Consider the following 12,656-nt stretch of genomic DNA (forward strand, 5'->3'; position numbering starts at 1 on the left):
AGAGGTCTGTCTCTTAGCCAGTCCCACTTTCTACCTTCTTCCTGGGGTTGCTCAACTCTTACTCAACAACTTAAAATGAGCCTTTGTTGTCTACAGGTTAAAATATGAACTCCTTACCCTGGCACTCAAAAGTCAACTACATTCTTGTTCTCATCTACTTTTCTAGCCTTATTTAAATGATTTCCTCTGAAAGAGACAATGTTGCATAGAAGATGAACTGTTAACCTTGGAGTCAGATAGAACTAATTTGATTGTTATCAGACACTAGTCAAGTCAACAAGCATTTAATAAGCACCTACTATAAGCCAGGCCCTGAGGATACAAAGAAAGGGGAAAAAAACCCCAAGAAACACAAAAACAAAAAGTCCTAGTCCCTAAACTCAAGGAGCTCAATCAAAGTCTAGTGGAGAAGAAAATGTGCAAAATACTATATACAAACAAGATATAGACAAGACAAATTCAGAATAATCAATGGTGTGGTGACTCAAGGAATATCAATTCCTTTTCTGAAGAAATTTGTCCTCCATCAGTAAAATGAGGATTAATAATAGTAATTCTCTCCCAGCATTTCAGTGTCAAATGAGTAAAAATGTCTATATAGGGCTTTTTGAAATTGAATGGACTTTATGAAGGCAAACTATTAAGACTGTCATTAATGTTACCGTCTGTTATTATAATACTGTTGTGAAGAGTATATGGGATAAGAGCTTATAAACATTTAAGACCTATCAAAGTGTTAGCTGATATTATTTTACAAGGATAGTTTTACATGTTCTATTCTTAATAAAACTCTATTAGCTTTAAGTGACTGACCACTATGTTCTTTTCAAAGTCCATGTAGTCTACATTCTATTCTAGAATTTTTTAAGGCACCAACATAAGGTTTACCAGTCTGTATGTTTATTTCAATTTCTTGAAAATTTGAACAAAACTAGGCAGCCTATCTCTATTTTTTTTCTGCAGTTTCTATTCTCTATCACTGTGTATGTGTGTGTGTGTGTGTGTGTGTGTGTGTGTGTGTGTGTGTAGTTTGGCAAGGCTATCAGGATTAAGTGACTTGCCCAGTGTCACACAATTGCCTGAGGATAGATTTGAACTTAGGTCCTCCTGATTCCATGACTGGTGTTCTATCCACTGCCCCAACTTAGCTGCCCTAATCTCTATGATTTCTTGAAAATTATTTAATGGCCTTCCGATCCAACCTGTGAGATTTATTTGTTTTTCTAAACACCTTTGGGTTAAAGATTCAGCTGGGTCTGGATATCTAAACTATTAAAGCATTGCGATTCTGTCAGGGCTAGGTTGAACCAAGGTAGGATAGTTGTACCAGTGGCAGGAAATTCAATTCAACTGAACCTTACAAACATTTATTAAATATCTACTACTCTAGCATTGAACTAGAGTTGAAAGGATCTTGGATGCCAGTCAAAATATATTATTTCATGCCATACAAATAGAATGCATCAAAGTTTTGAATCCAGGTCCTCCGCTTCCATAAACCACTTAACACTGTCTAACATATAATATTTAGATCAGAGGAGGTCCCTTCCCTCATTGAACTTACTTCACTTATTTTGCTGTGTCAGTTCTTCTACTTTTTTACCCTTTTCAATCAGTCAACATTTATTAAACACTCACTATACTCCAAGCACCATAAGTTCCCTCTACCCCTTCAGAATTATCTTCTTTCCAGTTTTTTTTCACGGATGATTTATTTTAATCTAAGAACAATTCATTCAATTTAATAAGGGAAAAACTTCTTATTAATTAGGATTGTCACAAATTGAGATGGGCAGTCTCAGAAGATGATTAGATTCTGGGATCAATGGAAATCTCCAAGCAGAGTTGGGATGAGCAATTAATAACAAGTTAACGCTTATTAAGTAGCTCTCTAGATAAATTACTTACTTAGATCTCTAGATAAATTTACCACTTTATTTTAGTTTCCCTTGGAAAGTTTTCAGAGAACCTTACAAATGGTATCTGATCCTCAAAACAACCTTGGGGGATAATACCATTTTACAGATGAAGAAACTAAGGCAGGCAGAGGTTTAAATAACTTCCCCAGGATCACACAGATAGGAAGCATCTGAGGCCACATTTGAACTCCTGTTTTCCTGACTAGACTATTAGCGTCACTTAGATGTAGCTAGCACTTAAGGGAGGTATGAGTCAAGTCTCTGAGGGCCCTCCTGACTCCAAGATGTTATGATCCTATAAGAATCTAGAATGAAGGGGTCAAGGTCTTTCATCCTGTCCTTTAGGCAGAAGACAAGATTGTGTATACAGCTATTACAACTTATAAGCATCTTAGGGAGGTACACAAAAACATCTCATTCCCTGCAGGTCATTGCAATGGCTTTCAAGGTGTCCAAACTTCTCAGATCCCAAGAAAAATTAGCAGTTTTCTGGAGTAAGGAGGACCGCCTTTTAAATCTGGCCTCAGACACAAACTGTGTGACCCTGGGCAAGTCACTTAACCCCAATTATCTCAAAAAGAAAAAAAATTAGTTCATTTTAGCTCCCCTTGGAAGATGCCAAAGAAATTGCCATGTGGTTCCTAGGCCATGGGTGCTTGCTCCTGGGTTGGCTGCTCATACACTGCTTTGATAACATTCCACCAACCATAGTATTCAACTGGACAGCAAGATGGAGACTAGCCTGCATGTTCCTGCTGCCAAACAGTGTCTAGGAATATTGGCAGCCTAGATAGTTGCTTCACAAAATCATCTTTGTGATGAAATTTATTTTCTAAAAAAGGTTTCAGATGTTTTTTTGTAGCTCATATGTATGTTTTATAGTTTAACAAGTTTTACTTGACAGACAAGTAAATTTGAACAAATTTTAGCCAACAGTTTTTCAAACTGCATATGGAAGGTTTTCATTCAATAACTGAGATTCTCCATAGAAGTAATGAAAACAAACAAAAAAACCCTAATTATAAAAGAATAGAGAAGAATATATTAGAACCAAACAATGGATTCAAATGGAAAAAATGTTATTAGATGGTAATCAGAAAGAAAGCCTACATTATAACTCTACCCTAATTTCTTGTGTGACCTTGGGTTAGTCACTTGACCTTTGTGGGTCTCAGTTTCTCTACTCTCCAAATGAGGGCATTGACTTAAGATGACCTTCTAGCTAAAAAAAATTCTACTACTCCCAATCTTCCTGAGGAAAATAAAAATCAATCCATTAAAAACTGAAGAAATGTGATAACTGCTGTACATACTTAAAAAAATTAAACCTGCTATGCTCATCATATGAATGTACTGACTAGAAATAAATGTGACTGAACAGGCTATAAAAATAATTTGAAAGGAGGGTTTTATTTTGTATAAAACCATAGCAATACTTATAAAATCATACTTTTTCTTCTATGAATAGGTTCAACTGTGAATTCTGAGAAAATAGGTCTTAAAAGAACTAATCTTTAGTGCCACAAAGCCAGAATCCAACTTTTTATTATAGGCTATATTTTATAACACCAACTGACAGCATTTCTAGGTTTAGTCATTCTGTGAGTCTGACTAAAAGACTTTTTGGCTATTTATATATTTTTTTATGCTGAAGGGAAGAGTGTTAGTAGAGACCATATGGTCTACTGTAAATCAAAGAGAGATCAAACAAAATAGTTATTTGCAACAGACTGACTCCCTGGAACTATTTTCTAAATTGAAGTCAAACTTGCCCCCTTTCAAGTGGGACACTTAAGAAAGAGACCCAGATTTAGGGTGTAGATTAGGTGGGGAAATAGAGAATGCTAGTAATATAAATGACCTTCAAAAGCCAAATCTTCCAGTCCCCCTGCCTTCTCTTAGAATGGAGGATTGAATCAGTTCAGTTCATTACTGAAGATTACAATGAGGATTCAGATTTATAGGTCTTCAAAGCAATTGCTCTAACACTTAATTTTCATCTCACATTTTCTCAACAAGCTCTGAAGAAAATGACATGACCCCCAAATCTCAGCATTCACAGGAATTGGAACTAGGACAGATAAAGAATTTTGTAGCAAGGGCTAGGCATCCTCTTAAGGACCATGCACTAAAGCCAACATACAGATCAGATGACTGTCTAGGGGCTATTTGCTATGGAGGGGGGGGGGGGTTGAAAGGCAGGGGGAAAAACAACTACTGTTTTTTATTCAAACAAGGATTTCTAAATAAAACAAAAACAGTTGAGTCTTAGTAAAAAAAAATGCAGGTTGTTGATCCAAATGCCTGCCAAGTTTCTGATATAGGGTCCTTTGTTTAATAGGGATTGGTTTTTAGAATTTCTGGCCTTGTAGGGGCTTTTTGTTTTTCCTTGCAGGGGCTGGGCAATTCTCTTTTTTTTTCCTTAAAGGGGAGGGTTTCACTTTGGTGAGTCCTGGCAGTTGAAATACGGACCTCCTTCATCACCTCCCCAGGCCAGAACAGGCCATCCCAGACCACACCACCCTATCTTGTCCAAACAGGAAAGCTGGCATGGAGGGTTTTGTTTGTGTGGTACCTGCCATTCCTGGTATCATGTTGCCTCATGTTCTTGATAAAATGAACCTTCTTAAAGTTCTTTGGTCTGGGTGAACCTGACAGGGTCCGACATCTGAAAAATAAAGCAATTTTTAAAAAGACAGTTAGTTTCCTGCTCGACAACTAGGCGGTTGCTACACAAAGACAGGAAGGAAAGACCAGACAAATGATCTGAGTCACCCTAAAGCAGGAGTCAGAGCAGGAATAATAAAGACAATGAGTTCAGGGGCAAGAAGGCTTATTTACTTGTTTAATTCTAACATTCCTATTAGAGGCATGGTTGGCAACATTTCATTCAGGTATACACTCAAGCGATTGTATTTTCAGGATTGTATTTTTTTAAAGGCAAACATCTATGAAATGGTAATCATAAAGAATGATTTCTTTCATCAAACTGAAAATCTTCAATTTTTAAAGAGCAACTGAGCCTTACTTTTAAAAATGAGTTTAAAAAGTGAGACAGAATAACAATATTTGTGGGAGAGACTGAGATGTGCATGGTCACATCTGACACATGCATACCTTTACTGTCTAATAATTCAGTTCTAGCAAGAGGTATGAGTTAAAAACTATGTGAATTTTGTCAGCTCCTAAAATGATTCTGAAGTTCTTCAAAAGATTGGTGATTTCAATGGCATGGACAATGCTCCCACCTAGGAAGATGGCATCCCTCCATTTCTCATCAGATAGCCTTTGTGAATCATCTGGTGGATAACTGTCTGTGATGGGACTCTCAATTTAGTCAGGTTAATCCTAGCATGACAGACAGGCTGCTGCTGCTCAAAAAACCTTTGCATAAGACATTAGACTAAGGCATAGCTTTCAAAAACTGCAGGCCAAAATACTTTAGTGGAAAGAAGTAAAGGATTGATGAGAAGAACAATCCTGTGTTACATTGTCAAGAAAAATGCAGAACCCTCAATAAACTCCAATGGTTCTCATTTGCCTCAGTTGTTCAGTTATTTTCAGTACTGTCCGACTCTTCTTGGCAAAGATAGTAGAGTGGTTTACCATTTGCTTCTCTATCTCATTCTACAGATGAGGAAACTAACGGTTAAGTGACTTGGCCAGGGTCACACAGCTTGTGTCAGAGGCCACATTTGAACTCAGGGCTTCCTGACTCCATGCTCTGCTCTCTATGCACTCAGCCACCTAGTTATACCCCCTCACTTGCCTCAAGGACAGGAAATAAACTCTTTAGCTTTTAAAGCCCCTGACAATCTGCTGCTAGCCCCTCTTCCTCTGGTGCACTCTGATATTTAGTCAAATAGACCTTCTCTCTGTTCCTCATACAGGATAGTCAACCTCTCATTTCTCTGTCTCCTATGCCAGTTATTCCTTCTTCCTCATAGATTCCCTCCTTCTTTCAAGACATAATTTAAGAACTACCTCCTTTGTGAAGACTTTCCTAACTATAATTCTCTTCCATTTGCATTTAACCCCTCTAACTTGCATATCCTTATATTTGTACTTGTTTCTCTCTTAGAATGTAAGCTTTTTGAGGGTAGGGTAATTCAGAGGAAATCCAGGTGAGATGAAGTTATCTCTAATGTACTCCAAATTCTGCCCATTTCAGACTTTTGTTCATTTTGATCATCCCTGTGATCAAACAGGTGAAAGCCTGTCCAGGTGGAAGAAAGATTAAACTTGTTTTGTTTGGCTTGAGAAGGAAGACCTAAGAACAGATGAATGACAACGACTTTGACAGAGTACAAGATTTTGGTTAAGAATTAAATGATAATACATGTGAAATGAGCTATCTGTTCAGGAAGTAATTAATTCTCCAGCTCAAGGTCCTCAGGTAGAGGGTCAATGTTTCTCAATGTGGAGGAAGGTTTCTTGACCATGGGGCACTTGTCCTAGACGTCTTAAGTCTCTTCCTAATTTTCAGATTTAAGGACTTTAGGTTTAAATCCCATCTCTGATGCCTACTGCCATGGGATCTTGGATCCCTACCTAAGTCTTGGTGTCCTCATACAGAAATCAAGAAAGATAGACTGAATCTATGATTTTATGAATAAAAGTCAGATACATGACAGATATGCTTCCAAGGAATAAATTTTTTTCTGAAATATATATCATTCCCTTTGTCTAGGATGTTAGACCTAGCCTGTCAGATCTCTGCCCTAAGAGCATCTTATTTCTTTGATCCAGTGACCAAAATACCTCTAATGCCAATTGGCATGTTTTACATGATAAAATTACTCTAAAAAGTCAACAACTCCACAAAAGAGAATGAGTTGTCTGCCCTTCTCTGGTGAAATGGTACTGTGAGTTTCCAATTTTGGTATATGCTGCTGGGTTATTTTACTTAGAAGGAATTTAGACATTTTTGAACACATGCCTATCTTCAGGATTGAGAGGTTTGTGATTTTTTAAACTCTACTAATATAAATATGCCTTGAAAAACAGAAGTGAATTAACTAAGACAACTCCATGGCCAAGTGGATAGTTTTGGATCTGCATTCAAAAAATTCAGAAAGAAAATGTAAGGTAGGATTCAAATAAATTCTACCTCATTAAGTATGACCCTGGGTAAATATTTAACCTTGCTGGGTCTCACCTTCTGTGTGTATATAAAACAAGGGGATGGAGGCTGGGCTTGATGATCCCTAAAGTCTCCCTTTCAATTCTAAATCTGTGATCCTCTGAGATGTGAAAAGGGTGAACCCAAATCATATTTTTTATTAAAATTATTATTATTTTAAATAAACAGTGGACATGTCAATTCAGTACTTGGTGATTAGAGAAGAATTCTTCTAGAGAAGAATAATTTAATCCCTAAGAATAAGAAAGTATACTAGAGTTATTAGATTTCAAAGATATGGAGTTAACCCAACCCCTACTACCCCTTCTACAGTCAACCTATCAGCCAAATTGAGTTTATGAAATTATAAGAGAGCCAAAGATCTTCTAGAATCTCTATGAGTCTTGAAATTCTGAATAGGATACCTCTCTCCTAAAAGGGGCCAAAGAGCTGCTGACACAGCAGCAAATGGAAAAGAAAGAGTCCATCCTGAAGGGTAAGTAGAAGTTAGAAGAGACTGCTGTCCATCTCTGCCACTGCACTCCCCTGATACCAAAAGCAGAGTAAAAAGAACCCTACAGTTGTAGTCAGGACATTGACAGTCTAATCCTAGACCTGGCTTCTTATTCTGTGACCTTGGACAAGAAATGCTAATCTTCTAAAATGAAGGAGTGATAAAAGATGATCAACAAGATCCCTAAGAGAGCCAGGTGTGCAGTGAGGTGGAGTTAGGAAGACCTGATTTCAAACGTAGCCTCAAAAGGTTATTAGTTATTTAATCCCTAGGCAAATCACTTAGCAGCCACCTGCCTCAATTCCCCCAAATGTAAAATAGTTTATGATGATAATAGCACCTTACCCTTCCATGGTTGTTATGATAATCAAATAAGAAAACATATGTGAAATATTTATTTTTGTACAAGTACTAATGCATAGCTTAATAAAGGTTTATTTCTTGCTTTCCTTTCTTCCTTTTTTATTTGTTCTTTTTCTTCTTTTCTTTCTTAATTTCCCTTTTTTACTTCCTTTTTCCTTCCTTTCTTATTTCTTTCTTCCTTCCAACCCTAAATCTGATGACCTTAATTATTTGAGACACTAAAACACAGTATCAATTGGACTAAGTGAGGCCTCCAGATACCTCACTCCAAATTAAGGGAAGTTTTGAAATACTAAAGGGGGTAATGTCAAACTATTCCATGAAACCAATACAACAATACTAGTTATAATTTCAACTCAATAAATATTTATTAAGCACCTACTGTCTCCAGAGCATTGTGCTAAAGTAGGTACACTAAGAGAAATAAAAATGTGTTAAAGACATAGTCTTCACTGAGTTTACTGAGAATAAAAATCAAATATTTGAAATTAGAGGAGATCCTAAAGAACATTTAATTCAATCACTGCATTTTGGAAATAAAGAAACTAAGAATCAGAAAATAAAAATTCATTGTTCAACTTAAGTTAATGAAGGTCTGGGACTCAAGCACAGGTCATCTGATTCTAAATTTCTGCTTCATCATTGATGACTTACACACACACACACACACACACACACACACACACACACACAAACAGTGGGAAATTATGCACAAATACCAAAAAACTGTGTATAGAAAACGGTTTATGAGGGAGGAATCAGTGAAGGCTTCCTGGAGAAGGAAACATTAGTATTAAACCTTAAAGCACAGGGGGAAATTCAATATTCTGGCTGGGAAAGAGGAAGAGGAGAGTAGGAAAAGGATTGTAGGTATAAGGAAGAGGACTGGGGAAACTCCTGGAATGGAACGGTACTGAAAATTATAGTGTTCAGATGATTATGGAAAGTCTTGAATTTCAGGATAAAAAAATTCTATTTGACCTGAGGAGGCAATAGGGAGTCAATGAAAAATTTGGGGTACATTCCCAAATAGGGTTAGGTTTGGGAGTTTCTGTGAAATTACTGAGTCATCACAAACTAAGTTCGCATGAAGATAATATTTCTAAATCTAAGCCTCTCTCTTTTCCTACCTCCAAATTATGCTCATCTTCTCCTTTGTGATGATGATTTTATTCCTAAATACCACTGAGGATACTGGGAGAAAGAATAGTAAAAGTGCAGCTATCTACTGACTATTTCTTTTACAGTAATCTGCAACAGTGGCATCAAACTCAAAAAGAAAGGGAGTCTTGGGGGGCTGCAGACTGACTTAGAAAATCAGAGATTGGGGCAGCTGGGTGGGACAGTGGATACAGCATTGGCCATAGAGTCAGGAAGATCTAAGTTCAATTCAGGGCTCAGACCATTTGATACTTATTAGCTGTGTAACACTGGGCAATTCACAATCCCATTGTCCCATAAAAACCAAGAGAAAAACCCCACAGATTAACATTATCTGCATTGTATTTTTGCACTGTATTTTTATTTGGTTAAAATTCCTAAATACTGTTTTAAGCTGACCTGGGCTACATTTGAGAAATTTCCTGGTTCTGAACTTGGCTACTCACATCTAACATGATCCTTCAGGAAAATACCAGATGAAGGGGAAAAAATATCATGACTCCTCCCTTCCACCCACATTCTCTCAAAAATGTTAAAGGTGTAAGCAAAGAAATTATAATGCATGGATAAAGAACTCTGAAGATTGACCTTATTTGTGGTCAGACTATGAAACAATAAAAGGGGGGTGGAGGGAAAAAGGGAAAGAAAAAAAATTTACATGATAACTTTAACTTCAGTATATATTTAAAATGAATACCAAGTTGTACACAATAGATTTACAGTTTCACAAGTAAATCATTTTTTACTATTTATGAAAATTTTTATTTTACTTCATAAATTAAAAATAAAACTAAACATTTTTATAAGATAAAATGACTACAAGAACCAGTCTCCTTAATCTGACAGTCAGCTCCTGTTCTTGGGCCTTTGGTCCTGTTCACCACAACCAGGCACTTAGGCTTTCTGTGTTCCAGTATTCCAAATGATCATCCTATGAGCTCACTGCCTCCCATGACTTTACATCTCAGAACTTCATAGGTACAGCACCTCCCTGGTCCTTGCCCCTTGAGGAATGGGTAGAGGAATACAACTGGGAGGGGAAATGAGGTTGAAGTCAATGAAGTCATACTTGTGCCTTCTTACTGCTCTTCTCTTCCCTAGTCTTCTATCATCATTTGTGTGTGTGTGTGTGTGTGGAGAAGGAGGAGCTATTTTGTATCCTGTGGTACTACAATTATTGTTTTTTTCTGAATTAAGTTTTTATTTATATTATTTGTTTTTGAGCCATCTCATTTAAGTAATAATACCCTTTTAAGACAAAAGAAAAGAAAAATGAGGAAAAAATCAATACAATCAGCAATTGTCTGAAAAAGTCAAACCTATGGACATCTTATCTCTTCCAAGAAGTGAGGGGTGTCCTTGTATCTCTTCTTTCAAGTATTGTTTGACATCCATGATTTTACAACATTGACTGCTATATAATATTATTATTATTATTATTTTAGGAGATTCTCCCTCCCCTCTTACCACCCTTCTCAGAGGGGAACAAGGATTACAGATCATACTACCTAAAGACTTTTATCAATACTATTTGACCACAAATGGTATGTGCATAGTCACCTATCTTGGTGTATGTGTGTATACATACACACACTACATATAAAATTATAATGCATATAAACATGCATATACACATGATATATGCACATACAAAATAAGATATACACATATATGGACATAATTATATGTGAATATGGGAGGAGTGTATATATTATATATGCATATTTTCATACATACATATATATATATATGTATGATCTAAACTACTTTTTTTCCATTTTGGCTCTGCTGTTTTAACTAGGTAAGAATACAACTCAACCAATCCAACAAAAGATCCTACACTAAAGTGTGAAAATTTCTGAACTGAGGAGGCTTGCTAGTTACAGAGGTCTTGGAGGATGCTGGATATCCCATCTTCTCCTTGGGGTCTTAAATGTGTTCCTGAAGCAACTGGCAATATTGTCTACATAAAGAACCAAATACTAACTAGATAGAGATTCTCCATGTTTAAAGGAAACTTTGAGTATACTATGAATGAGAAAAATTAGTATATTATGAATAGGAGGAAAAGGCTTCTAGCAATTAGGAGCTGTGTGTTTTCTAAGTCTGAGTCTTCTAAGCTTGAGTCCGCCCCCTTTTCCTGGATTCCATATACATTTGTAGGAGAATGTCATAGATTTTTTAAGGGGCAAAACTACTTACATCTGGATGAGTACATTTGTTTTCAACTGAAAATCTTGTTGGAAGTGGAGAGAAAAAGAAAGCATACCAGAGAAGCTTCAGCTTATGGCACTGGAGAATTTACCCCCCCCCCCCAATTCTCCTACAATCCTAATAGCCGGTCTGTCTCTGGGAACCCAACTCTGTGAAGGAGGCATATACTTCCAAACTAGAAAAAAAAGTTTCTAGCAGGGGACCTGGTCATGGATTTTGAATGGTTATCAAAAGACTTTAGTAACCACATCTGGAAAGGTCCATCTAGTCCCCTGCCAAGTGATGAATTTTTCAGCCACAATGACTCAAAAGACCATCTAACTATTAAGGTAGAGAGAAGTAGCAATGCCCTTTGATAAAAGAAATACCTAGCTAAGCCCAGAAACTGATCTCTAGGTGATTCAAAGTTTTGGCCATAGCAGGACGTATCTGTAATAGTGGAGGGAAATTCCATCTTGATGAAATTATTTATTTTAATTAAAAAAACCCCACTAATTCTTAAAATAACAAGGCACCCCAGCTTCCTTCAAGACAGCTCAAATCCTACCTCCTGCAAAAGATCTTTTTCAGTCTTCCTGATGGCAAGTGCCATTTTTCTCATATTTATATGCTGCTTACAAATTATATATTTATACTATTTATGCATTTCTATCATACTGTATATTTCTTTGATGTACTAGTTGTTTGAATGTCTTTGCATGTTTACACATCAAATCCTGAATGTTGAGCACTTTGACAGGTCCCTTTTTTTTGTACCCCTGTCTCATAGTCCAATATCTGGCACACAGCACATTGAATAGATGCTTGTTGACTATTTCTGCAACACCTGCTTTTTCTCATGCTTTCCTAAAAACAGGGGACAGAAATTATAGGTCATTGGCCAGATAAAAGGACAAAAGGGAGAGGGGGGAAGGGAAAGGGAGGGAGAGAGAAAAGGAGAGAGGTAAAAGGAGGGGGGGACAGAGTCAATGCAATGGGATTCTGAAATATGGGCAGCCCTCATCAGCTGGACTAAGGTAACCTCTCTACATGCAGAATGCTAAGGGGGTTGCCTTCAGGAGAACCATGATGCTATGTTAAGGGGAGTATCCTAAATAAATTATGATCTCAGTTGGTTGTACAGTTGTTTTAGTGGAGTCTCTTTTTGATTCTGGGGTTTTCTTGGCAGATACTGGAGCAGTTTTTCATTTCTTTTTTCTGTTCATTTTTATAGATGAGGAAACTGAGGCAAACAGGTTAATAGGTGCCTAAGACCAAATTTGAACTCAGATCTTCCTCACTCCAAGCTTTGCATTCTATTCACTTTACCACCCAGCTGCCTCTTTGGATTGGCTACAGAGACATTTAAAAGACCTTAGTCAGG

At 36.9% G+C, this 12,656-nt stretch overlaps 1 protein-coding gene across 2 annotated transcripts in view; it reads right to left on the bottom strand.

The window, feature by feature from the left end:
* CABLES1 (Cdk5 and Abl enzyme substrate 1) overlaps nt 1–12,656 on the bottom strand; it is a 147,776-nt gene that overhangs the window by 74,974 nt on the left and 60,146 nt on the right. For both annotated transcript variants that reach the window (XM_074199424.1, XM_074199425.1), the window contains one exon: nt 4,495–4,587. In XM_074199424.1, coding sequence (XP_074055525.1) covers nt 4,495–4,523 — 29 coding nt within the window. In that variant the 5' untranslated portion in view covers nt 4,524–4,587. The remainder of the gene's footprint in view (nt 1–4,494; nt 4,588–12,656) is intronic.

Source organism: Macrotis lagotis, chromosome X (assembly GCF_037893015.1).
Source record: "Macrotis lagotis isolate mMagLag1 chromosome X, bilby.v1.9.chrom.fasta, whole genome shotgun sequence".
NCBI classification, from domain to species: domain Eukaryota; kingdom Metazoa; phylum Chordata; class Mammalia; order Peramelemorphia; family Peramelidae; genus Macrotis; species Macrotis lagotis.